Source organism: Panthera pardus, unplaced genomic scaffold, assembly GCF_024362965.1.
Source record: "Panthera pardus isolate Hobbes unplaced genomic scaffold, ASM2436296v1 HiC_scaffold_3, whole genome shotgun sequence".
NCBI lineage: Eukaryota > Metazoa > Chordata > Mammalia > Carnivora > Felidae > Panthera > Panthera pardus.
The window spans coordinates 25,970,153-25,996,919 of NW_026526876.1; the positions used below are offsets into that span (position 1 = coordinate 25,970,153).

The following is a 26,767-nucleotide window of genomic DNA, read 5'->3' on the forward strand; positions in this document are numbered from 1 at the left end:
CTCGTGAGAAGCTTATAAAGGTCAGTCCCCTTTTTGTACAAAGGATGCTCCTGAAAAGTGTGCACCCTTCAAGACTAATGCTGAGGGCCGTGTATGTTCCTTTTAGCAGCCACAGTAGCGCCATCATGGGGCCGTAGCCTACACAGGGTGCAAATCCCAACAGTTTCTAAATTACACAGGGCTGGAGGAATTTAATCTACACTGACGTGCAGTATCTCAAAATTCACACACAAAATGGAACTTTATGAATATGTTTATATCACACATTTATAAACTTGCACAAACTAGAACAGTCTGAGTGGTCACCTGACCAGGTTCCTCCCCTATCCCCGGTACCAGACACAGGGTCACAGTTTTCAGGTTGCCTTCCGTCTGCTCCCAGGTGATGCTCGCTGACAGGAAGGGGACAGAAGAACTGTATGCCATCAAAATCCTGAAGAAGGACGTGGTGATTCAGGATGACGACGTGGAGTGCACCATGGTAGAGAAGCGAGTCCTGGCCTTGCTTGACAAGCCCCCGTTCCTGACACAGCTTCACTCCTGCTTCCAGACGGTGGTAAGGACCCTGGGAGTGCATACCTGTAGCACAACACACGGCATGTGCTACCAAGGGTGACCCCTGAACCGGAGTGTTCTAAGCATCTGAATCAACCTTACTCCAGTGGAGAAGGCTGAAGAAAGGCATAAGCTGGGAACAACCTCCCATTGTTGCACCACCGGTAGCTTTGGGGTGTCCCCTCTCTGGGATGTGCCCTACTGAGAGACGTGGCATTAATGCTGTTGAATTCAGCAGACATTTGCATGAAAGGTTTTTGTTATCCCAGGCACTGTGCTAGGACCTAAGGATACAAAACCAATAAACTAACTCACGGTCCCGGCTTTTTAAGGCTACTGATCAGTTGCCAAGCATAGCCTCGGAACATTAGGAAACTTGATCTCCTGAAAGGGTGTATTCCTATTTCCTGCACACAGCAGGGTTGGCCATCTGGTCTGTTTTGGACAGCCCGTGAGCTCTAAGAAAGGTTAGAGAGGAAAGAAACCCACAAGGAATGATATTTTGTGACATGCGTAAATTAGATGAAATTCACATTTCAGTGGCCATGAATTGTTTTCTTGGAACACAGCCACATTCCTTCATGTGCTTATCATCCACGGTGGCTCTCAGGCTATGAAGGCAGAGTAGAATAGTTCCAAGACCCACACAGAGCCCGAAGTATTTACTGTCTCTAGCCCTTTACAGAAAGTTTGCCCAGCCCTGTCTTACAGGAAAACTAAAAAGAGGACACAAAACAAGTTCCAAAACACTGATCAGCCAAGCTCCTGGCATGGAGCTTGCCAGTGCCCTGCAAGAAATACAAACTTTTTTTGTGGCACCAAAGACAGGCTTTCTACTCCTCGGTGGCTGCCCTTGCTAAGATATGACTCAGTAATAAGTGGCTATAATTATTACTGTTATGAGTTTAATTATTTTCAACTTCCTTCTGGCCAGAAAATGACTTACCGTCTTAACGTTTCTCCTTAAAATCTCTTGGCCAGGGAGGGAAGAGCGATGTGCCAGAGAGGGGTCCATGTCTCCGAACCCCAGCCCAGGTCCCGTCCCCCTGGTCAGGACACTGGTAACACTGTTTAAGCTCTGGAAAGAAACAAAACATAGAAATAAAGATGGAGTTAAAATTCCTAACAGGAAAGCTAGAGATAGAAGCTTCTGGAGCTATTTCCCGGCTGTCAGCAGCCGCTTCATCATTTTGTCCCTCCCTGTGCAACACTTGAATGTTTCATAACCTCCGTGAAATGGCGATGATGTCTAGAAGCGAGCCGAGGTTGGCTTTCACTTGGTGTGCTATGCCGACACTTAGCACGCCAGTGACAGAAAATAAGAAACAATGTTTGGGCCTGTTATGGATGCAAAAGAACATTTGGTTAACCTCTCCAGTTATAGTTCCCTCCCCCACAGTATTGAACATTTATAATTTAGGAGCCCAACCTAGCTCATGAGATTTGTTTCCAGAAGCATCCAGTGAGACATATGACTGCATCACTGTGGCTTGCCCCCCAGACGCTGCAAACCAGAAACACCGGTTAAAAGTCAATAATCGGCCCACAAGGATTCTTCGCAGCATCCGTTAAACGTGCAGTATGTGTGCAGGAGAAAGGGGAAGAGCGTGTGAGGCCATTACTGTAACAGGGAGCATATGGAACCAGAAGGGGGCAGACGTGTTGACAGAGGGCCATTATTTCAGAGTTACATAATGACTTTATACTTCCCAAGGCCCTCGTGCACTAGGGTTCATTACGTATTTTTTATCGGGGAAGAATAATCTCCAAGGGCTCGGCTCCACTGATCAGCTCTGCCAGCATGGCCCACAGTTTGTTAACTAATGCAAAAGCCAAGCAGAGTCTGGAAAGAGTGAAGGAAGCCTCTCGGCCCGTGGCCAAGCCCTACTCACGTGTTGAACCTTGGTCTTCAGGATCGACTGTACTTTGTCATGGAATACGTCAACGGTGGGGACCTCATGTACCACATCCAGCAAGTAGGAAAATTTAAGGAACCACAAGCAGTGTGAGTATTTTTTTTTAAGTCCCTGAATTTAGACAGTTCAAATGTGGAAGATGGGGCTTTGTCACTTCAGGGTTGAGCACTGGAACCTCCCAGGGGGCAGACTTCTTGGCTGGGTCCATCTACGCGCTTCCAAAGGAGAGGTTTATTCTACTTCCAGTGAATTGGAGATGCTGGTGTATCCTCCCCCCGCCCCCCAGTTCCACCCTCACTGATCGAGTCAGCCCCTTGTTACTGAACAGTTATTGCACACCCACGATGCATCAGGCACTGGGATGTGAAAGGCTTTCTCTGCCCTCAGGGAGCTCACCGCCTGACGTGGAGTAGAAGAAGTCTCTGGACAATTGTCATGTGTAGCCGTCACTTTAGAAGCAGCACAGATAGCATGCAAGCCCTGATAAAGAGGAGAGTGAGGAAAGAACATCTTCAGGGAATGTTCTTGCCCAAGCCAGCGGGGCAGAAGACGGTTTGAGATTGGGTCGGGGGGCGGGAGGAGCTCCCGATGATGAGTCCGGTGGAGCACCTGGCTGAGGACCACCGAAGGCTGTTGGGGGGCTCAGTGGGGCTTGATACCCTGAGGCTAAGTTTTCACAGAGCCCCACTGACCAAGAGTGGAAGGAAGGAAGGAGGGAGGGAGCGTAGGGGCCGGTGCAAAGGGGTTGGTGAAAATCTGTGTAGAGGAGAGACAACGGAGCTTTAATTTGGTCTTGACCTTGGATCCAAAGAGGGGTTAGGGTCTTTGAGAAACAGTCTGGAGGAATAAGAGAGAAACCTCTTCGGGTGATACCTCATCTTCGGTTTGGGAGGGAGCAGCCGCCAAGGAGGAGAGGATCTGGGGGAGAACCGGGAGCTCCGCTTGGAGGGTTTCATCGGGGCCACAGGAGTCAGCAGCGTCGGGGAGAGACATGGGCTCCAGGGGAAGACAGAGAATTGCCCGTCTAGGCAGGGACTTTGATACCTGAAAGATCAAACCATTTTTCAGGGGCCAGGAGGTCACAGGACACTCAGCAGAAGCAAATCTATACAAACAGCTCTTTCATTTCCCTCAGCGAGGATGCATAGTGGGCACGTGCCCTGTTAATTAAGTTAGCAAATGTTAATGGGATTCTGGCCCATGTTCAGTCTAAAAGCTAAGTCTGTAGAGTGTTTGGCCTCTGCGGGTTGGTTGATCTGTCTCAGGGAAGATGAACTACAGGTAGAAGAGGGAATTCTGTGGTAACAAGCTTAAAAAAATGCAAAGGGAGGAGTGCCTGGGTGGCTCAGTCGGTTAAGTGACCAACTTCGGCTCGGGTTATGATCTCACAGTTTGTGAGTTCGAGCCCCGAGTCCGGCTCTGTGCTGGAGCCTGCTTCGGATTCTGTGTCTCCCCCTCTCTCTGCCCCTCCCCTGCTCATGCTTTGTGTCTGTCTCTCAATAATAAATAAATGTTTAAAAAAAAATTTTTTTTTTTAATGCAAAGGGGGATTCTTTTTGTTTCTGGTTTTATTTTTTGCTTTTCAGTTTTCAGAAATGCCTGTCTTTATCTCCTCTCTTATTCTGGTACTTACAAAGCATTAAAATGCTCGGATTATAAAGTAAAGCTTGATAACACAGAGCTGGAAAGAGCAAGTGGCAGAATAGCGACCTTAGGTTGCAAGGTAACATTAAGGCATCTCGTTCGGTGGCCTTAACATTGTATTTGAGTTCCTGGAAAGTGTTTATTTTCAAAATACAGGAAAGCATGAAAGATAATGTAAAAGTCGCCCGGAATCCCGTCTCATTTCCCTCCCCCCATCCCGTCCTTCTCCTACCGGACCTTAGGGGTGCCCCCCACCCCCATCCCCAGTAAGAGCTTGGTCCTTATCATTAGAGAGGTTGCTCTCTGCTTATTTTAAGCCTCCTGGGTGTGATATTTGCACAGGCACAGTCTTGTGGCTTCTCAGACTTCAAAGATTCCTAAACACTCTGCAAATTTTAAAACCTCTTTCAGCATTTACTCTGAGTTTATTATGAATTATTTAAAAGGGTAAACTCGAGTATGAATCACGGTGCATGTCCCATTTATCTCAGCACTTGGGGCGAGGATGGGGGGGTGGCGGTGAATTCACCCACTACAGGGTGCCTCACTAGGCACTGTCCACAAATAGGAAAATGGCAGTTTTCTCCACTCTACCCGAGTCCTGACACAAAATAGTCCAGCAGCCACTCTTTAAAAGATTGTATTCGAAATTTCGTTTAAGCAGTAAATTACCTGTCCACCCACCTCAGACAAGAAGTGTTGGTTTCCAGACAGGTAATAAACCTGTCTCATTGACTTAGTAGCTATAAAATGCCTCGGGAGGTTGGAGTGGTGAAACGGCAGAGGGAAGGGCAAAGAGTTAGTCATGGGTAGGGCCATGCTGATCTCTGAGCGTCCCGGGATCTTCTAACATTCTAGTATCTCTTTGACGCCTGAACTAGAAGGGTACGAAACATTCAGGAATCCAAAGAGCAAGCCAGAGACCTGACCAGCATTTCCTTCTGCAGATTTTATGCGGCAGAGATCTCCATTGGATTGTTCTTTCTTCATAAAAGAGGAATCATTTACAGGTGCGTGCTGAATCCCTGCCCGCAGCACTGCGACGGACCCCTGCACCTCTGTGTGCGTGTAATTCTGTGGTGGGGACTTAAGACGCGGAATTGCTACCCATTGAGGTAACAGAGACCTGCTGGGACCCACCTTTGTCAGCAGCCTCCTGGCAAATCAGAGCCACTTTCTGATTTCCGGATGTCAAAAGATTTTCTGTCTCGCTTCTGCTTCCCACAAGAAAACATGCTTTTTCCTCTCCCCTGGCGGCTCCTTCCTCTGCCTTTTTTTGGAACGGAGGTCAGGGAGCAATGGAAAACGAATTTCTGTTATAGATGCTCGGCAGGAGAGGAACGTGGGGAGCTAGGGAGAGGCAGGGGAAAGAAAACCATTGAATTAAATCCTTTAGGTTGTTATCTACAGTGAGAGTCTGATGCCAAAGAAAGAATTCTGGTGTTAATTGAAGAGTAAAAGACATACAGCAGACACTTGGAAGGGACACTTGTGTGACCCAATGAGGTGGTTCTAAACCTGTGATTTTGCAAACCTGGCTGTGCACCAGGCACCCCTCCTGTGATATTAGTAAATCATCTGACTGAGATCTGCCCAGATCTGCTAAGTTAGAATCATGCTCAGCCGAGGTTGGGGATCACTAGTCCAACCATTCAGTCATTGATTCGGTGTGCATTTATTAACTACCTACTGTGTCCTAGGCACTATGTTAAGCTCTCTCTGGAGATTAAAAACAGAAAAAGAAAGAGTTATTTCCTTGTCCCAGCTCTCCTGGGACCCATAGTTCTATGCCATTGAGATGGTAGCTAGTCAAATATCCTTCGGTCTCAGTGGCCCCAGAGCAAACCACGTAGTGTCACGGGAAGGATGCTGACGCTGTCCTGCTTCCTTGCAGGGATCTGAAGTTAGACAATGTCATGCTGGACTCAGAAGGGCATATCAAGATTGCTGACTTCGGGATGTGCAAAGAGCACATGATGGACGGAGTCACAACCAGGACCTTCTGTGGGACTCCAGATTACATTGCTCCAGAGGTAGGGATCCCGATTCCCCTTGTTTTCTAGACCAGACCTTTCAAATAGCAACTACAATCAATTCTCGCCGGGGCAGAGAATCATTAGTGAATCCCTAGGTCAGCGAGCACAAAACGGACTGAACTAAACTAGAGCAAATTAGAAAACAAGTACGAGAGCTCGCCACACGGTAAGGATATGTCTCGTTTCGTGGAGCCGTGTTGTGTGGTAAATGAAATAGATTTCTTACACGGTCACGGTCAAAACAATTTAAGCTACACTGTTGGGCAGAGAAAGGGGGATCTGGCTCGTAAAAATGTTCCGCCTGGGAAAACTGGGTCAGAAGGTGGTTCCGATGGTGGCTTTTTGGTAAAATCCAAGTGACTGGTTCTCTAAATGACACCCTGGAACTGATCATGAACATTTCCGCGCGGTCGTAAAGGGAGTGGTTCCAAGATGTGTGTTTGCAACAGTGGCCACGTTGCTTCATCTTTGTTACGATACATACTGAGTACCCTTCTTCCTATTGTGAATCTTCCTACACGCCAGCGACTGGGTGGGCTGTAACCCTGGGTCACTGTGTAGCCAACTTTCTGTCCCCACACACAGCCCTGTGGCTGCAACAGTTTCTTCCCAGCTGAGCTGCAGCATGACAGAAAGTAACAAAGTCAGGTCATCCTTCCCTCTAGCGGAGCTCTCGCGCTAGCTGTTGGCAGCTTGTGTGGCATTTATTTAACCTGTTGCCCCAAATGTTTATCTTAGAGGCAGTAGGTATCTTGAAAAAGACACGCGCGTAGGAATCAGCCCAGTGTGTGCTTCAGTCCTGACTCTCTTCTCTGCAGGCTGTGGGAACTCAGGCAAGTCACTTAAGCTCTCTGCAGCCCTGTTTCCACAGCGGCAAGTTAGAGATTCTACACCTGTATAATCGCTCTGAGGACAGAAATGCCAAATACGGTGTTCTGCACCCAATAGACCCTCGGTGGTAGCCAGGATTCCAAAAGGGAAGCTAAATTTTTTTCCCTTTGTTAAGTAAGAGCTTGTTTGTTTGTTACATGCCCAGACAGCGTGGAGACATAGACTTAGAACATTTACTAAGAAACTTAAATTCTCAACCACAAAGGTGACATATTATCTTGATACATAACTTAGTGGGGTTTCCCCTCCCCCCACCAAAGAATTCATGCATCACCATCTCCAGGCATCACGTGAGCTTGAAGTGTCATATTTTTCAAACACAAAGAATGGGGAAGATCATACAGTAAAAATACAACTTCCTGATGCAGTGTTTATTCTGACACCTTCTGTGCCTGCTCCATTTAACACCCACCAGCTCCTACAAGAGTGTGGTGACAGGGAATGGCAGTGTTTTTGGAAGAAAGGTGGTTTGAACTTCATCTCCATTAAGACCCAGTCTCTGCGATCAAACAAATAGCTTCCTGTGTTCAGTAACACCTCAGCCACCTGATATTCCCGGGGATGACAGCCTCCCACAGAGATGAACCGCTCCAAACAATTGATGTTTGTTGTCCTTTTTTTTTTTTTTCTAATGTTCTTCATTGTATTAGTTTCCTGTTGCTGCTACAAAGAATAGCCCTGCAGTTAGTGGATTAAAACAATACAAATTTATTATCTTAAGGCTCTGGGGGCCAGAAGTCTAGAATCAGTCTCACAGGGTCAAAGTCAAGTTGTTGGCAAGGCTAAGCTCCCTCCAGAAGCTCTGGGGTGGGGGGGGGGGGTGGGTAGTCCTGTTGCCTTGCCTTTTTCCAGTCTCTACGTGGCTACAGTCCATGGCGTAGTGTCTTTACTTACCATTTCTGTCTTTTATGACCCCAACCCCATAGCCTCCCTCTCCTGAGGACCATTGTGATTACATGGGGCCCACCCAGATAACCCAGGTTTGTCCCTCTGTCTCAGGATCCTTAATCACATCTGCAAAATTCCTTTTCCCAAGTAAAATTAACATATGCACAGATTCCGGATTCAGATGCACCCACCTTTGGGGAAGGGGACACGGCGCATCCCGCCACACTCATGATGGTGTCTCATCTAACTGTATTTGATAAACTCCCACTCTCCTCCTCCAAGTACACGTAAACATGCTTCTGTAACATATCTTGGTAGCTTTGGAGCTTTTTTTTTTTTTTCTTTTTTAACTTGTACTCATTTGTGTGTATGTTCAGTTCTGTGCACCGTGATCACGTGTATAGATTCAGTTCTCCAGCACCACAGTCAGGAGATGGTATGGTTCTGTCCTTTCCTAGGAGCCTTTTATAGCCACGCCCACCTCCTCCTGTCCCCATCCCCACCTCCCAGAAACCACTCACCAATTTTCCATCCCATAACTTTGTTATTTCAAGAATGTCACTCGAGAGAGTCGTACGGTATATAACCTTTGGAGATTGGCTTTTTCACCTGAGCCCTTTCTAGAACTGCCGTCATCATATTTGAGTGCACCTCAGCCACCTGGGCAGGTTGCTTAAGTATCCCGTGCCTCAGTTCCCCCACCTGTGAAGTGGGGATAATAATGTGGACCTCATGAGGTCATTGTCCGTAGCTCGGAGCGTTGTCTGGCGCGAGACAAGTTGGTCCTGCCGTGGTCATCGTTCACTTGACTCATCCGCCACATTGCACTGTGAACCCCTTACGGTCTTCTGCACAGCCTCCCTCGGTGGTCCTCACGGCATGTTTCGGATGAGGTGCCCGAGGCAGTGAGGGTCTGAGGCCACATTACTGAGAAGTGCGTGAACCAGGCTTCACCATCAGGCTCAAGCTGCCCGCCGGCCGTCGTACTGCCCACGTCGTTAAACCGCTGCTCTGATGCTGAGTGATTCGTGGGCTCAGCACTCCACACGCGTACCGTGCCAAGCAGGGTGCCACTGGGGTAGCGTATCCCACGGGGCCCTGTCCTTGACATGCCTTACAGTGTGGAAAACGTGACCCTCACGCCAACAGACCCCAAAGTCCGTGTTTAGATCCTAGTTGGCTTTCGTTGAAAAATAAGCTGAACCATTTGGGGGACTCACTGCGCGGTAATCGTAGGTTGTCTTACCTTTTGCCGGCATTTTCCCCCTCCGGGTCCAGGAATTCGGCATATTCAGCCATAGGAATAATCGCAGTGAAGACGAGGACCATCTAGGTTCACGGTTTCTGAATTTTGCTCAGAGGGTAATATAATTCTGTCCTCTGTGTAAATCTTTCTGTCAGGCAGACGTAAAAATAATTATCTTCGATGGCATTTCCCTTAATAGGCAAAGCAGAGGCTCAAATATTTATGACTGTTTGTTCAAAACCCTTGAAATGGATTAACATTGTGGCATCTCCTTAACCGGTGAAGATAAGCTAAGGCAGAAAATGTCACTAACAGACAGGACTTCTGGCATTGAGTTGGACACCCACGGAAGGGGCACTAATCAGAAAATGATTCCCGCACCTGACGTTACCGGTACTCTTGGCTTTGGCATAGAGAGGATTCTCTGGGGTGGGCGCGAGCCCCTGAGAAGGGCGCACAGAAGCGCCATCCGGATTTAATCCCCCACCTGAAAGTGAAGTCCCGTTGCAGGGTCAGGACCCCCCGGCAGCTCAGAATCGGACTGTGAACACTAGCACTGCCCACTGTTTCCTGGAAGAAAGAGAGGCGGCAGGGAAAGGGCTGGCTTCTGGCTGGCGGACCCCTGAGTACCCCATGTGGTACTGTGCCACGCGGAACCCTCGCTGTGTCAGGGGCAGTGACCCATGACATAGTGACTACTCTGTACCAGACCCTCCAGCACATCTTCTGTTTTGTCGAATTTTGTACATGAGCAGAGATGAAGTGACCCACCCCAGGCCACACAGCAGCTGATAACAGGCAGAGGTAGGATTTGGACCTGAGACATTCTGACCCTAGAGCCCTGGTATTCTTTCCACCTGTGGCCCCACCCCCAGAGATCAGAGAAAACTCCCCTCGTCCGTCTGACCTGGAGTTGGGGACCGGAGTCACGGTTCTGTCTACCTGCGGTCAGTGACTCGGGGGGGTGTATTCCTGCTGTTACAGCTGGGCAGACCCCTGGGAAGCCAGGAGAGTGCCTGCTGAGTCCCGGGCAGGCTCGGCACAGAAAGGGGGCCAGCGAGGACCTGGGAGGGGCCCGGAGCTGGAGGCAGTTCGAAATGGGCCACGGCAACCCAGGAGAGACGTGGGGTGAGGGACGTGGGTGAGACGGTGTTCCCCTCTACAAGAGCAGATGGCACCCCCCCACGTGGCCAAGGGAACCAGAACAGTCTGTGGGCGCAGTAGCCGGCCTACAGCCCGCCGGCCACAAGCAGATGTGCAGACTCCTGTGAGGGTTGGGGGCTGGATGAGGTCAGGGAGCCGGAGACCCATCCTAGGGGGCCGTGGTTTCTCCTTCCATCCCTATGGGAAGGCCAGCCCCGTACTGCCTATGACAGCCGCCAGAAGTCTGCACTTTTATGTAAAATTTGCCCAATTGTTCAAAGTTGGGTGTAAAACGTATTAAGAGAGGGGCAGTTAAGCGTTCGACTTCTGCTCAGGTCATGATCTCACGGTTCATGGGGTCAAGCCCCACATCAGGCTCTGCACTGAGCCTGCTTGGGATTCTCTCTCTCCCCCTCTCTCGCTGCCCCTCCCCGACTCGTGCTTTCTCTCTCTCAAAATAAATAAATAAACTTCAAAAAAGAAAAAAGTAAGAGCAATGGACAGAGGTAAGATTCAGCCAACGGGCCACCAGCTGTGACCTGTTCTGGAGGGGTTCAAGGGTCACATTTGGGGGAGCCACATTTTAGGAATGGGGGGAAAAAGACCAAGGGGCATCCAGAGAAGCGGAAGAACTAGGGAGCCATAGGGTCTTAGACACAAGGAAGGTAAGTGCTCACGAACTCAGAGATGGCCAGGGACAGCAGAGGTCAAGGAGGTGGGGGTGGGAGGGGATCTGGCCACGGGGAGCCAGCCGTCCCTAAGAGCATGTGGTGATGATGCAGCAGAAGCCAGATGACGCTGAGTGGAGGGTGGGCGTCAGCCGCCAGGCTGGAACTTAGGGGAACGTATGATAAATGATCAGGGGGATGGTGGATAGACGGTCACTCCCAGGGAAGCGAGGTGAAGGAGGCATCAGTAAGGCTGAGCATGTTTCTAGAGCAGAGGGAACATGCTCAGAGCGAGGAAGAATGAAGATAGAGGGTATGTGTGTGTGGAAGGGGGCTGGGGGGGTGGGGACAGAGCATCCCACGGGTCAGGAGGGAATGGGATAAGGAAGCAGGAGGAAGGAAGAACGTGGAAGTCATCCTCACCGGGAGGGGTAGGCAGGGACCTGGGGGCAGGAGGTGCCCTGCTCCGCTCAGTGGGGACAGCCGGTGACCCACACACACGCAGTAACTGCCCGGCAAGACACAGTTCTCTGGGTGCAGGGGAATAGAGATTGCTGCAGGCTGGGGCCCATCCGGGGCCAGTCACCTGCACAAGCCACCTGAAGTGACCGAGTGGGAACAGGTGAGTGAGGCCAGAGAACAGTGTCTGTCAGAACAGGAGAGTTGGGACGAGGTTCATTTGGGGGTGGGGGGTGGAGGAGAGTGACAGAAGGGCAGGACGCTGCCACAGGGGCTGAGGAGGGGGGTTCGTCTCTGAATTAGACCTCTTGAAGAAGCCGAGGTCCTCACGGTGGCCCGAGATCCTTGTTGTCTGCGCCCCTTCCCTCTCTAACATCATCTCTCACCTCACCCTCCACCCCTCACCCCTATCTCCCCAGACCAGCTGTACTGGCTTCCTTTCCACTCCCCAAATTCGCCAGACCCTTCCAAGAGCTTTCGCTCTTCTCGTTCCCTCTACCTGGCATATCCTTCCCCCTTCGGCGTGGCTTCCTCCTGCCCCTCAGCTCAGATGTCACCTGCAGGAGGCCGTCTTTCCTGGTGACTCTGTTTAAACCTGCAGACCTCCGGCCCCCATTCAGCACTCTTGCCCGCCTCCCTGCTCTCCTTCCATGGTATTCATCACCCTCGGATACACCCTGTCGGGACTCGTGTGTGTGTGTGTGTGTGTGTGTGTCTGTCTAGCCCGCCCGGCCCCCCGTAGAATCGCTGTGTTTTGTTTGCTGCGGAGCCCCTAGCCCCGGGGTCTGGAGCAGTACCTGGTGGGTGGAGTGTATCTGGGAAAAGCAGGTGCAGCATGCCATGTCCCTGCTGTGGAGGAGGGGCTCGGCCACAGAGCAGAGCTGAGGCTGTGGCACTGAGAGGTCAGGAACTCTGTGGCAGGTCATTAGGCGATCCCCAAGGCTGCCAGCAGGTGAATCCCAAGGTGATTCCCAAAAGCTGATGCTGGTGGCACGAGATGGGCTGCAAGGGACAGCCACGTGCCTCACGTCCTCGACCCACGAGAGCTGGTGCACTGGGGACCCCCGAGTGTCCAAAATGGTGAGCCATCAGCCTGGGTCCCCCAGACGGCCCAAAGTGCCAGAATATCAACGCCCCAGGAGACATGTCCTGGCCTTTGGGGAAAGAGTTGTAGAACAGGACGGAGATGAAAACGGGTCTGATGGTTAAATGAGAAAAGAACTGACGAGGTGCACGCAGCCAGGCAGTAAATTAGGCCTTGCGCAGCTGAGAAGAAAAGGGGGCAGTGAGAGAGGGAGAGCAGCCAGTCGGCACCAGCCGGGGCGCCTCCAGGATCGGCGCCTCCGAGCCCGGCCCCACACCACACCGGTGAGCCGAGAAGTGCTTCATTAAAGGAGAATGATAAGCCGAAGGGTGGCTTGCTTGCTTTCGGGGGTCAGTGCCCCCTCTGTGCAAGGTCACGGTCCGATGCCTCCGGCTTTGCAGAAGAACATGAAGCAGCCGCCTTCCCCAAGAAATATTTAAAGAGCCAAGACCAGGCTTTCCCTTGGGTGGTTCTTCTTAAATTGTGTGACTGTCCTCAGATCCTTTCCAGGAATTATGCTGGTTATATTGTCTCACGTATGTTATCATCTGCCTGCAGCTCTGTCTCTTAGTTCACCTGGCCTCAGGGTTTTATCAGCGTAGCCCTGTTCTCCGGAGCACTTGGCCCCCTCTGTGACATTGTGGTCCCCGAGGCCTCTGCGGGCCCCATCCTTCTTCCCAACTCCCTTCCGGTTCTTCCTCGAGATAAGCCAGCTTCTCGTGGGTTAGCTAGACCCAAGGCAGAGCACCTCGCTGATTCTGTCTTCTATTTAAGTCAGCTCTACGAGGTTGGTGTCAGTGGCTCTGTTTTCCAGATGACGAGCCCAAGGTGCAACGAGATGCGGTCATTTTTTCACACGGCCCCAATTCAGGGCAGACCTGGGCTCGAACCCAGGGCCGGTCTGCTGCCCCTCATAGTGGCTGTTCTCCCCGGAGAAGGGGACTGCAGAGGTGGGCTCAGCTGTACCCCGCGAGTGCCTCCCTCCATCACTGCAAAGAAGCTGCCCTCAGTCCCCAGACTTGTTTGCAGAGCCCTCATGGGGTTCCCCATGTGCTGTGGCTGCATTCATTGGCCTTTCATTCGGGGATCTGTTAAAATCCTGTAAAAACAGGGGCGCCTGGGTGGCTCAGTCGGGTAAGCGTCCGACTTCAGCTCAGGTCACGGTCTCACGGTTCGTGGGTTCGAGCCCCGTGTCAGGCTGTGTGCTGACAGCTCAGAGTCTGGAGCCTGCTTCGGATTCTGTGCCTCCCTCTCTCTCTGCCCCTCCCCCGCTCATGCTCTGCCCCTCTCTCTCTCTCTCTCTCTCTCAAAAATAAACATTAAAAAAAATTTTTTTAATAAAAATAAATAAATAAGTCCCGTAAAAATGGGTCAGAGATTTCTGACATCTTATTTCACCTCTTACTTTGCAATGGAGGGGGGCGTATCTTGAGAGTGATGACCAACACCGACTCATTCCCTCCTACGTACTACGTGCTTATGTCTGTTGTCCTGCTGAAACCTTACACTAGGCCTCTGAGGCGAGTGGTGTTACCCCAGTTTTACAGACAAGGGACAGGAGACACGGAGAGGACAGGTGACCTGCCCAGGCCTCATAGATAGCAAGTGGCAGGGCAGGGACCCTGGGCCATCAAGGGCGGATCGGCTGCCCTAATGCCATCAGTGGCCAGGTTCCGCCCTCAGTCTGTCGCTTACTGCCCTGTTACCAAACGCCTCTAGAAAGACCACCAGACTGTGAGACCTCTCCATTCTCGGGAGTCTTTTATTCCAACTAATACAGCTCCCACGGGCACAGGATTGATTCCTAATTCCTAGGTCATTCCTTTACTGCACAAGTAGTTGTTTTGTTCAGATACACAGTGAACATTTGGAACAGCTCCCTGTTCAGCAGAGAAGGCCTGAGGTAGGGAGGGTCCCACGTGGGCACCAGGCTCTGGATCTTGTCTGATTCCCCAGCACCAGCCACCCCCGTCCACCGCCCTGAGAGAGACCGGTGACGGGGGCCGTGACTGAGTTTGAGAAGCACTTGGAGGGGGACTAGCAGGCAGGTGACAATACATTTGATTCTGGACTGATTCCTTTTTACTGTGTTTTGGCCCCATGCAGACCGTCCACCCCTGAGGGGAAGCTTCCTATTTGATTTCAGGTGGCTTTTTCTGCAACATTGTATAGTGAACTCTCGCTGCAGTTCTGCTCTTTTAAGAACATGGGGTGACATCTGTGAAATGGGGATCATCACAGTATCACCCTCAGAGTATGACTTCGAAGATTACGTGAGTTTTGCCCTGGCTGCCTCAGCAGAAGCCCCCATACGTTTTTTTGGTCTGTTATTTGACAGTTGTTTCAATTATCCGTTGCTGCGTAACTGCCCCCAAACTTCATGGCTTAGAACAGCAACCACGTGAATGCTGTGACTCTGTGGGTCAGAACCTCAGGCAGGACTCGGCAGGCCTGACTCCTCACTGCTTCTGGGGGCATTGGCTACCATTGGCTCTGTGGCCCTGGAGAATCCAAGATGTCCTTGGGTTGTTGGCCATTGGCCAAAGCCCCATGGGTTCTCGTCTGTGTCGTCTGTCTTTCCATGAGATCTGTCACCATTGAGTAGTTTATCCAGAGCTTCTCAGCATGGTGGCTGGTTCCCAAGAGGGCAAAAACAGAAGCCATAAGTCCCCTTAAGCAGCACCTGGAGCTTAACTGTGTCCCTTCAACCACATCCTGTAAGTCAAAGCAAGGCCCAGAGCACGCCCAGATTCTAAGGGAGGTGCTATAAATTCTGTCTGTTGGTGGGAGGGGTGGCATTGTCACCCTAAGGGGGGATGGGAGGGATCACTGTGGCTTTTGGAGGCAGCTGGTTTTGAGCTCTGTGTTGCCCAGTGGAAGTTCCTCAATACAGCACGTGGAAAGGATATCTCTCAAAGGTGCTGAGGGACCCAGGGGTCCCTGTCCTGTGTTTTAGAGCTGAGATCAGCAGACTTCTTCTGCTAAGGGCTAGAGGATAAATGTTTCAGGCTTTGAGCTTTCCAAGAGGCAGAATTGAGCTGTTCTTGCCAAAAGGCTGGTAGTCTTTTTTTTTTTTTTTTTTTTTTTTTTTTACATTTTTTTCATTTTGCATTTGTTCACAGGCAGGAAGTACACAAACGGGAGCAGGCTGGAGTTGGCCCGCAGGCTGGAGGTTGCCACCTCCGACTTTAGAGGGTTCTCCCTTGGCCCTCCTCCAGCCTTAGCACTCTGCATAGGGTTAGAGGTGCTGTAGGGCTTGGGGGACATGCCCCTGGGGACCTGGGAACTCCCTTCCATGACCTACACGGGCCTCTCTCTAAGATCCATTTTTCCTAGGGACACTGCCCTGACTCCTGTATACGATGGAGAGGCCAGTGGTGGCTGTATACAGGGGACAGTAGGACAGAGCTAGGACGTGCAGGTCAGGGTGCACAGGGTCCTCATAGATGTGACAAAGGACTAAGAAGAGAAGTGGGTGGAATCTAAGGGGTCCATCCTGCCCCCCAGGCAGTTGAGAAGCATTATGGACCAACTTCTATCCCCACAAAACCCAGGCTGCTTCCTAACCCCCCATGTGACTGTATGCAGAGATATAGGGCCTTTAAGAATGTATTAAGGTTAAATGAGGTCCTTCAGAGTGGGGCCCTGAGCTGATAGGACCGATGTCCTTACAGAAAGACCAGGAGACAGCAGAAGCACACCCTCACAGAGGAAAGGCTGGGTGAGACACCTGGAGGAGGAGGCTGGCTGTAGCCAAGGAGAGAAGGTTCCATGAGAGAGCAACTGTGCCAGCAGGCACCTTGGTCTTGGATGTCCAGCCTGCAGACCTATGAGAAAACGAATGTGATTTAAGGCAGTCAGTCTGTGGTATTCTGTTCTGGCAGCCTGAGCTGACCGATACAGGAAGACCTGTTGGTCAAGGTGGTAGGAGAGAACATGTAACCGTTGGTTTGTAACATGTGTATTCAGACACTTGTTCAGTGTGGGCCTCAGTCACTCTTGTCCCAGTGTCCCCTGGCATCCCCCAAATGTTAGAGGTGGACCCATCCTGGGCCAGTATGGAGTCCTGCATTTAGGCCAGGGAAAGCATGTCGTAAACCAAGACGTATTTTATATAGTCACGGTCAACGTCATCGTCTCTCTTATGATGCAAAACAGGCAGGAGGAATGAATGAAGGTCTCAAGGTCAAAGGCAGTGTCTCAGATGACCTTGTCCCATTCCCAGCTCCTGCTTGCAGAGGAGAGCGGGAACACAAGAGCCAGGCTGAGTCCGGGCTCTGCTGTGTTCCCACTGTGTGTCACTGCACCGGAGCTTGCTTGTGCCTCAACTTCCCCAGGGGTAAACAGTAGTGCCCGGCACAACGTGGCCTAAGGACTGTGCTCGGGGGTAGCTCTGATTCCAGTTTGGCCTCTATTAGAGTTAGTATCAGGATGTATCTCACTGTTGAGAAGGTTCTTGAAAACATCAGGTTGGGAGGAGAGTGTCTAAAGAGGTGTTTGATTTCTTCCTCGTAACAAGGGATTATAGACGTTGTGCTAAAGAGGTCAGGTGACCAAGTCAATTAGGCGGATGTGTTCCCAGACTCGTTTCATTGTCACCGCACTGATTTCTTCTGTGACCAGCCCTTGTTACCAAGGAGCTAGAGAGAGATTAGCCCAAGCAGGAGATTAGCGTTTCCTGGGAAGAATCACAAAGACTTGAAGCGGGAACACTTTCCCACATGTAATTAATTCAGCATGAATGCCTACCTCAAGGGTCACAGATCACCTGCCACAACTCAGTAGCACACATCCCAGAGGGAAAGAAATGCCAGGTGCAGGGGTATTTTTTTGCAGCCTGGAAAGGCGGGCACTTCATTCACAATTTTACTTGTGGCTCCCTCAGAATCGGCCCAGCCACTTTGGAAGACCGTCCCGCAGTTTCTGACAAAGCTAAACATAGTCTTTACCATACAATCCATCAGTCGTGCACCTTATGCAAACTTCTGCGTAACTTATGTCCGCACAAAGCCTGCACACGGAGGTTTGCAGCCACTTTATCCACAATTGCCAAAACCTGGAGGCAACCAAGGTGCCCCTCAGCAGGTGAACGGCTAACTAAACCGTGATGCAGCTGCATAATGGAATATTATCCAGCCCTAAAAAGAAATGAACTGTCAAGCCGTGAAAAGACCTGGAGGAACCTTAAGTGAGTATCGCTACGTGAAAGAAGCCGATCTGAAAAGCGTGCACGCTGTATGATTCTGCCTCTGTGACATAGTGGAAAAGGCAGAGCTATGGAGACAATATAAAAGACGAGTGGCGGCCATGGGTTAGTGGAGAAGGAGGCAGAACAGATGGGCAGTGAAATTGTGTGCAATACGACAGTGGCCAATACATGTCACGATCCGTTTTCAAAAACCCGTGGAATGCACAATGCCAAGAGTGAACCCCAGCTAAACTCTGGATGAGGATAATGCGACAATGTAGTTTATCCGTTGTAACAAATATACCACTCTGGTGAGGGCTATTCATGGGGGGTGGGGGTGGGGGAGGAAGACTGCATGTGTGTGGATGGAGTATATGGGAACCCTGTACAGTCTGCTCAGTTTTGCCGTGACCCTAAAACTTTTTTAAAAAATGTATTAATGGGGGCACCTGGGTGGCTTAGTCTGTTAAACATCCAACTCTTGATTTTGGCTCAGGTCATGATCTCATGGTTCGTGAGTTCGGACCCTGAGTTGGGCTCTGTGCTGACAGTGCAGAGCCTGCTTGGGATTCTCTCTGTCTCTCCCTCTCTCTTTATCCTACCCCCACGCTCGCTTGTTCTCTCTCTTTCTCTCAAAAACAAATAAACATTAAAAATATAATTTAAAACCTTTAATGCTTATTTATTTTTGAGAGAGAGAGCACGAGCAGGGGAGGGTCAGAGGAGGGAGACACAGAATCTGAAGCAGGCTCCAGGCTCTGAGCTGTCAGCACGGAGCCCGACACAAGGCTCAAACTCACAAACCATAAGATCATGACCTGAGCCAAAGTTGGATGCCTAACCGACTGAGCCACCCAGACACCCCATTAATTTTAAAACTTTAAAAATTTTTATTAATTAATGGGGCACCTGGGTGGCTCAGTCGGTTAAACGTCCGACTTCAGCTCAGGTTATGATCTCACAGTCCGTGAGTTCGAGCCCCGCATTGGGCTCTGTGCTGACAGCTCAGAGCCTGGAGCCTGCTTCGGATTCTGTGACTCCTTCTCTCGCTCTGCCCCTCCACCTCTCACGCTCTGTCTCTCTCTCAAAAATAAATAAACATTAAAAAAAATTTTTTTTTTAATTTTATTAATTAAAAGATATATAGCTTCTGGTCTTTCTCTGCTAAATGAAAGTCAGGGATAGACCTGGAAAGGAGGTCTGTAATCACCAGGCTTGGTCTCCCTCCAGGCTTTGCTTCTCCCTCCGTCCCTCTTTCCTTCCTTCCTTCCTTCCTTCCTTCCTTCCTTCCTTCCTTCCTTCCTTCCTTCCTTCCTTCCTTCCTCCCTTCCTCCCTTCCTCCCTTCCTCCCTTCCTCCCTTCCTCCCTTCCTCCCTTCCTCCCTTCCGTAGGAGATGCTCTTTAAAGCCAGTGTTAATCGTTACAAAGCATTTTAGTGCCAGGTGTTCCTCTTAGGACCTTTTGGGGGAGCAGGACTTCAGTTGTCCTGCTGTTCACTCTCTGTTCCCATAAAGTGAGCCATCAGGGATGGAGAAGAGGTGGGTACTATGAATAGATTGTAAAGCACCTTTGTTGTCATTCGAGAAGTCATTTTCTGTTCTCTCCAATCCTAGATGGAGCCTCAGTTTCTGTCTAAATAGACAGTATATGCTTTAGACTCCAGACATGCCATTTTCATCTTGTGGCAATTCTCTTTATACTTATATAATGCATTTTTTCCAAATATTTCAAACATAGCAGGTATTTGTCACGTGATGTGCTAAGATCCCTGATATAAGGTATTACATTTTAGTGTTAACTTACCCATTTTCGTGTCTGTGTCTCCCTAGTTCAAGTCCCAATCCCTGTGCCCAGCAGCGCCCAGTCCAAAGAAACGTGCAATTAGCCATAAACAGCGTGAGTGAGGGAAGGAGGAAGTGGGGAGGGTCTGTGAATGAGAAAAAGAGAAACCTAAAGTTTTGCTGCCCTGGTAAAAATTAATTTAATTGCACGAGAAGGGGCTTTTAAAATCTGTTTTATTTGTTTATGTACCCCATGCCTAGAGCAATGTCCGGCACATAGGAAGCTAATATTTGCAGATAGAGTGAATGGAAGGTTCAGTGTTGATGAGAATTGCCAGGTGCCAGCAATCATTTCGGGGTGTTTAATGCATAGTACGCATATAATCTCTGACAGCAGAATGTTTCCTTTGTCCTCCTGTGAGCCGGGTTCCGTTTATTGCCTTGATTTCATTTTCGCCTGCCTGCCATACCCGGGAGCCGTTTCTTATTTCCGATGTTAAGGCATTATGGAGCCATATAATACATTCAACTCACCTGCAGTAAACACAGTCTATTATACAAAAGGCTGTTTTATCCCCTACCGCGTTCTGACCCGGTAGGTGCCCAATTTCCAATATCACAGCTGAGGCAATGGAAACTCAGAGAGGCTAAGCAACTTGTTCAAGGTCACACAGCTCCCACATGGCAGAGCTGGTCCCTAGAAGTCAGGTTCAGAGCGTTCTCCTCACGGTGTGCTTCCTGTGCAGTGGCTGCTGGCAGTCTGGGCTTGGACGTGCCTCCCAGAAGGTGTTTGACTGGGAAGCCCCTTGGCTGGCGGTGGGGGGCAGGGGCGGGGAACGGCTGCCTCACCCTCACTCACCATGAAGCTTTTCTGTTTCTCATGCTCTGGCCCAAGCCTGGTGCTGTAGGAAGGGGACACAGTCAGGAGACAGTGTCGCTAACCAGCCCAGTGACCTTCAAGCAAGCCACTTAGCTACTCTGAACCTCAGGTTCCTTTTCAGAACCCTGAGGACACTTTTGCAAAGCACCTCAAAGGCTCCCTGCAGCCTTAGCAACCCAGCACTCCTACAGGCACTTTGGATTTTGCGCTTAAAAGGTCAGTGGTGCCCACAGTTTGGGCTTGGATTAGATCGACTTGTTTCTCCAGCACAAGCTTCCAGGGTGGTTTCGTGATGCTGGGCGGGGTCCCATTGCGCAGGAGGGCAGCCCGGCCCCTGCTGGGGAGGCCTCTAGGGGTTGAGTGGGGGCAGAGAAGCAGTCTCAGCAAGATGTGGCCAAGGCTCCAGGAGAGGCGTGGCCTGGGTCTGTGGGCCCCAGAGGAGGGAGTGGAGGAGACGGTTCGGGAACTCACGGTCCCAGCTGTCGGGACAGAACACCCAGAAGACACTCCAGCTGATCTTTTTTCCCCCGACTGTTTTGACACATTGCTGTTTTCCACCATGTACATAAAGAGGGCCTCTTGTGTTCCATGATCTGCCCTTGGGAACTTACAATGTTTTTCGAAACAACCATAATTTTTTTCATCAAAATATTTTTAGGGGTGCCTGAGTGGCTCAGTCAGTCGGGTGTCCAGCTTTGGCTCAGGTCATGATCTCACAGTTTGGGAGTTCAGTCCCCACATCAGGCTCTGTATTGACAGCTCAGAGCCTGGACCCTGCTTTGGATTCTGTGTCTCCCTCCCTCTTTCTCTCCCCCACTCATACATGCGCGCGCGCTCTCTCTCTCTCTCTCTCTCTCTCTCTCTCTCTCAAATAAATGTTTAAAAAATTAAAATATTTTTATTTTTTTAACGTTTGTTTATTTATTTTGAGAGAGAGAGCATACAAGGCAAGGGAGGGGCAGAGAGAGAGGGAGAGAGAGAATCCCAAGCGGGCTCTTTGCTCTCATTGCAGAGCCTGACACGGGGCTCCACCCCACAAGCCGTGAGATCGTGATCTGAACCAAAACCAAGAGTCAGACACTCAATGAACAGAGCCACCCAGACACCCCTGAAATATTTTTATTTTTTAATAAGAGGAAGAGATATTTTTTGTTGCCCTGAGGCGGTAAAAGGCCTCAAGCATGTTTTATGCATAAAGGCCAGTGCTATTTTATAATGGCAGCCTGGAGAGAGCCTTCTCTGGTCAGGCCGCTGATCAGAGCGGGTTCGGGAGGGTTGGCGAGTAAACACGGTGTGAAAATGAGGAGTCGAGTCCAGTCAGGGTACAATCAGGAACAGGAGAGTGACTCTTCACACACATGGCGATCTCATGGGTCCCGTTAAGACCAGGCCTCCAGGGCTAGAGTTCCTGAGCCAAATGGCCATCTTGGCAGCTGTGATCCTGTTCAGCATTTGAACCCCTTTTTGGGTCAGTTCCCGCCATAGCCGTCTAGGGAACCACACTGGGTCATGGGCTGCTCTTCAGTTTGGAAAAAAGGTCAGACGTGTGGATGCCGAGTCTGGAGAACCAGAGTTCAAATCCTGGCGATGCGGCTTACTTGCTGTGTATCTATCCTTGGGCAAGCTCCTTAACCTCACTTCCTCACCTTTGAAATGGTGAGGAAAAGTCTCCTGAAAGTCTCACAAGGGCTAAACGTGCCAACGGGCTAAAGAGCCTGGCGCACAGCGAGTACCACGATGGTGACGTTGCCTACAGTCTTGGTTGCTATCGCCAGCAGCATCGGGAACCTCACCATGCTGCCCCCCCAAAAGCTTCTGAAGCACCCCCCTCCTCTTTGAGAGGCCTTTGAGTACGCAGCCCTGGCAGAGGGTGGAAGGTGGGTGGTTTCCAAGCAATGTCCTTCCAGCAACTGTGGCCTTTGGCCTGGTCAGAGATGAGAAGCCACCCCCCCCCCCACCGCCGTCCCCCTCATTCCTGGTCCTGTGCCCGGCCTGGAAGAAAGATCATTCATATCTTACTTTTACAAGACAGGCAGCCATTTGAAACATCCTGACATCTCCCCCAGGCAATTGGCTCATGTAAGTGTAAGGAAAATGATCGTAATGACAAATAGCAGTAAAGCTGAATGACAGTGGCCCTGTTAGGGGTCTGTCGTTGAAGCTAAAGGCCACCCTCCGTGTGCCAAAGGGAGATCTGCCAAGTCAGCCTCTCTTTTGTGAGGTTCTCTGCTGTGGGAACCAAATTGCCATCTCAGCCCCCCCACCTCCCCCGCCCCCCTGCAGGGCTTGGCCGCAAGCCTCCATTGGCCCACACATCCCAGAGACACCTGCTCCCATCCGCAGTGGGGACAGAAACAAGAGAGCCTCACCATCCATTCTGTGGTCTCTGAACCTGGTGCTCAACCCAAAGCTGACTCCCTGGGCCAATAAGAGCCCAGGAACTAGAGTGGGTTGTAGGAGCCTGTGAGGGGGTGTAGACCAGCATCATCCAGTAGAAATAAAATGCAAAAAAAATAAATAAATAAAATGCAAGCCAAACTGCATGTAGCAGCCAGATTCTTGTTTTGTTTTTTCTAAAGATAGATAGATAGATAGATAGATGGATAGATAGATAGATGTAAGTAAGTAAGCTCTACACCCAATATGGGGCTCAAACTCACGACCCCAAGATCAAGAGGCCCATGCTCTACTGACTGAGCCAGCCAGGCGCCCCCTAGCATCCGCAGTTTTAAAAGTGAAAAAAGAAGCAGGTGAAATTAAGTCTGGCATATTTTATTTAACCCAATATCTCCAAAATACTAATGAGATATTTTACGGTTTTGGTCCCAAGTATTCAGAATCTGGTGTGTATTTTGCACCTAGAGCACCCGAGTTTGCACTAAGCCACTGAATGCTCAGGAGCCACTGTGGCTCGTGGCTACTGTACCACACAGCACAGGTGTAGACAGCTCACAGGCAGGGCAGCCAACATCCTACATCATGTGTATCTAAATGTTTATCTCCAAATGGGGCTCCCTAACACCATTTCCCTTTTGGCAGTGAGATTTTGGATAATCGGAGGTATTTATTAATAGCAGCTCATCATTGAGGGGAAAAGCATGTTTCATTCTACAAATGAATTTGCAGGGCGCCTGGGTGGCTCAGTCGGTTAAGCGTCCGACTTCGGCTCAGGTCACGATCTCGCGGTCCGTGAGTTCGAGCCCCGCGTCGGGCTCTGTGCTGACAGCTCGGAGCCTGGAGCCTGCTTCGGATTCTGCGTCTCCCTCTCTCTCTGCCCCTCCCCTGCTTATTCTCTCTCTCCCTCTCCCTCCTCCCTCCCTCCCTCTCTCTCCCTCTCTCTCTCTCTCTCTCTCTCTCAAAAATATTAAAAAAAAAAAAAAAACCTTAAAAAAATAAAATAAAAATGAATTTGCGATGGTAAGGTTGCACCACTGTACCTTGTAACTTAGCTCTCCGGACCTTCCCGTCTCATCGAGCGCACAAGTCAGGGCCGATAACACTGTGAGCTGCCCCGAGAAGAATTCCCGCTGAGTTCCAAATCCCAGCCTGTTATTACAGCTGAAGGCACTGCAGTATTCAGCATGACTTTGTCATCTTGGCCCCAGTTGCGGAGCTGGCGGGCTCCAGAGACTGCCAAGTGCCATCGCCGAGAAAAACGAGCCACTGGCACTTGACGTTCTGCTTTGGTAAGCCTTGGAGGAAGGAGAGGGTGTTATCAGCAGGAGTCATGAGAGTTTAATGCTGTGGAAACAGAAAATAAAAAGCAAGTGGAACCAAAGTTGATAATAAGAGTCAAGAAACAAAACAAAACAAAACCCTTCAGGGGCCTGGCTTTCAGAATTTGTGAATCATTCTGGCCAAAAACAGGGTTTCCGTACCCATGACCTCTGACAGCTTTCCAAACTCAGGTGGCATTTGGTGCCACCCAGGAGAGGAGTCTGGTTGGTCACATTGCTCAGATATTTGTAGACGAGAGGATGTGAAATACGCCGTGACCTCCCTCACTCAGCCCCCACCATTCTGCAGCTTGATTAATTCCCACAGCAACACGGTGCCTCCGCTCTGCCTGTGTTAGAAACAGAGTAACTAAAACACTGATTCATGAAAATAGATTTCCGGGACTGGTTTTCATACAGTTGCAAGAACAAATTTTATTCAAGTGCTTTTGAAATGTTAGAGGTACAGCTACTAAAACCGGTGATTTTAAACCTCTTTAATCCTTGAAGCCCTTTGATTAATATCTTATGTGGTCTCAGTATGCGTGATTACATATATTTGAAAGCCATAAACCGTATTTTTAAAACAAAATGTCAATATTCAGGGCACCACTTACGAACTGATTGGCTTTGGGCAGGTCTCTTAAACTTTTGGCCACATCAGCTTTCTCACCTATAAAACGGGAAGAATATCATTTCTGCCGCATTGGGTTCGCCAGAGTGTTCCTAGAGCATCTGATACATAGGAGGTGCTTAGCAAATGTATGTCTTTGCTCTCCCAAAGAGCATTTCCCTTGTTGTTCTACTTGGTCAAGACAAGCGTTGATCCAGTCATTTCCTGTCTTGGAACCAGAATGACAGGCATCAATGTCCGTCATCAGGTAACGCGTAGCAGCTCATTTTAGTAGGGCTTTTTATACTCTGTATGCGTGCAATTTCCAAGTTTTCAAAAAAGAACAAATGGAGTTTAAAAAAGAAAAGAAGGCCCCCTCATAGGTTCCTCTGGTTATCATTTTCTTGTCAAGGAAATGAGCTCTAAAGCTGCCAGATCCAAGCGTGTATCCCGAGGTTGCCGCCCACACTGAGGCAAGCCACGAGAGCTTGTATTTCTCGTTCTACAGGGAGAAATATTGGTAATACATTAAAGACATAGAGAGGAAGAAACACACAGAAGGTTTATGTCCCAGGACATTTCATTAGACATCATGGGCCATTAAAAAAAATATCCTGGAACGTTTCAAAGGCAAATGCATATGCAAAATGGCAGAATGGTCTTGCTGAGTACCTGTTGGGACGTCTTCACCTGGAATCCTGGGGCGTGATCCATGGTGGAGGGAGGGGGCAGGGATTGTGTGCCTTAGGCAACTATACCAGTGTTTTAATAGCCTGTGAACTAGAAATTCAAATCAGTGTTACCCTCTTCCATGAGGGCAGGTCGTGGGATTATTCTCGTACTTCTGAGAGCCACAAAGATGGAGGGAGCAGTCGGGGGACAGGTCTCTGCAAGCTATCACCCCGCTCCTCACCAGCTGCCTGCATTTTGGGCATCTCATTTCATCTACTCTGATCCTTTTCCACTTATCTTGCTTAAGTATTTAAAACAAATCTGGGGCGCCTGGGTGGCTCAGTGGGTTGAGCATCCGACTTCGGCTCAGGTCATGATCTCACACTCTGTGAGTTCGAGCCCCCCTTCGGGCTCTGTACTGACAGCTCAGAGCCTGGAACCTGCTTCGGATTGTGTGTCTCCCTCTCTCTATGCCCCTGCCCCGCTCGTGCTCTGTCTCTCTCTCTCTCTCTCTCTCTGTCAAAAATAAATGAACATTAAAAAATTAAAAAGTAAAACAAATCTAAGATATCATGTCATTTCACCCATAAATACTTCATCTCTCGTGCATTTCACTCATAAATACACACATTTCTAACCAAAAAGGACACTTCTTTTGAGTTAATCTTTTTAAAAAAATGTTTATTTAAATCCAAGTTAGTTCATGTAGAGCGTAATAATGGTTTCAGGAGTAAAATTTAGTAATTCATCACTTACATGCAACACCCTGTCATCCCAACAAGTGCCCTTATTAATGCCTGTGACCCTACCCACCTCCCCTCCAGCAACCCTCCGGGTTTTTTTTCTCCATATTTAAGAATCTCTTATAATTTGGCTCCCTCTCTTGTTTTATTTTTATTTATCTTATTTTTATCTTTTATTTTCCTTGTTTTTATCTTATTTTTCCTTACCTCCTCCTATGTTCATCTGTTTCTTTTTTTGTTTTAACGGGTATTCATTTTTGAGAGAGAGAAACAGAGCATGGGTGGGGGAGGGGCAGAGAGAGAGGGAGACACAGAATCCGAAGCAGGCTCCAGGCTCCGAGCTGTCAGCACAGAGCCCGATGTGAGGTTTGAACCCAGGAACCATGAGATCATGACCTGAGCCGAAGTCAGGTGCATAACCGACTGAGCCACCCAGGCGCCCCCTGTTTTGTTTCTTAAATTCCACATATGAGTGAAATCATATATTTATCTCTGACTTATTTCGCTCAGCATAATACACTGTAGTTCCATCCACGTTGTTGTAAATGGCAAGATTTCATTCTTTGTGATCACCAAGTAATATTCCATTGTATACTATCAACGATAGCCAAACTATGGAAAGAGCCCAAATGTCCATCAGCTGA

General features: G+C 49.6%; 1 protein-coding gene and 2 long non-coding RNA genes across 7 annotated transcripts in view; 1 reads left to right on the forward strand and 2 right to left on the reverse strand.

The window, feature by feature from the left end:
- The window catches only part of PRKCA (protein kinase C alpha), a 400,238-nt gene that overhangs the window by 342,311 nt on the left and 31,160 nt on the right, over positions 1-26,767 (forward strand). For all 3 annotated transcript variants that reach the window (XR_002084981.2, XM_019466454.2, XM_019466455.2), the window contains 4 exons: positions 383-556; positions 2,469-2,560; positions 5,063-5,125; positions 6,010-6,148. Coding sequence is in view for 2 of the 3 variants with exons in the window: in XM_019466454.2 (XP_019321999.1) it covers positions 383-556; positions 2,469-2,560; positions 5,063-5,125; positions 6,010-6,148 (468 nt within the window). In the remaining variant the exon portion in view is untranslated. The remainder of the gene's footprint in view (positions 1-382; positions 557-2,468; positions 2,561-5,062; positions 5,126-6,009; positions 6,149-26,767) is intronic.
- Positions 238-13,419, reverse strand: LOC109277057 (uncharacterized). Of its 2 annotated transcripts, XR_008418569.1 has the most exons (6): positions 12,244-13,419; positions 9,664-9,746; positions 9,177-9,324; positions 5,256-5,465; positions 1,502-1,633; positions 238-579 (listed from the first exon to the last, which is right to left on the reverse strand). It is a non-coding gene; the product is annotated as an uncharacterized LOC109277057 (long non-coding RNA). The 2 variants fall into 2 exon arrangements; XR_002084984.2 differs by lacking the exon at positions 9,664-9,746 and having other exon boundaries at positions 12,244-13,417.
- On the reverse strand, positions 15,120-24,384 carry LOC109277059 (uncharacterized). 2 transcript variants are annotated; one of them, XR_002084986.2, is made up of 3 exons: positions 23,817-24,384; positions 19,522-19,645; positions 15,120-16,357 (listed from the first exon to the last, which is right to left on the reverse strand). It is a non-coding gene; the product is annotated as an uncharacterized LOC109277059 (long non-coding RNA). The 2 variants fall into 2 exon arrangements; XR_008418570.1 differs by lacking the exon at positions 15,120-16,357 and adding an exon at positions 19,131-19,350.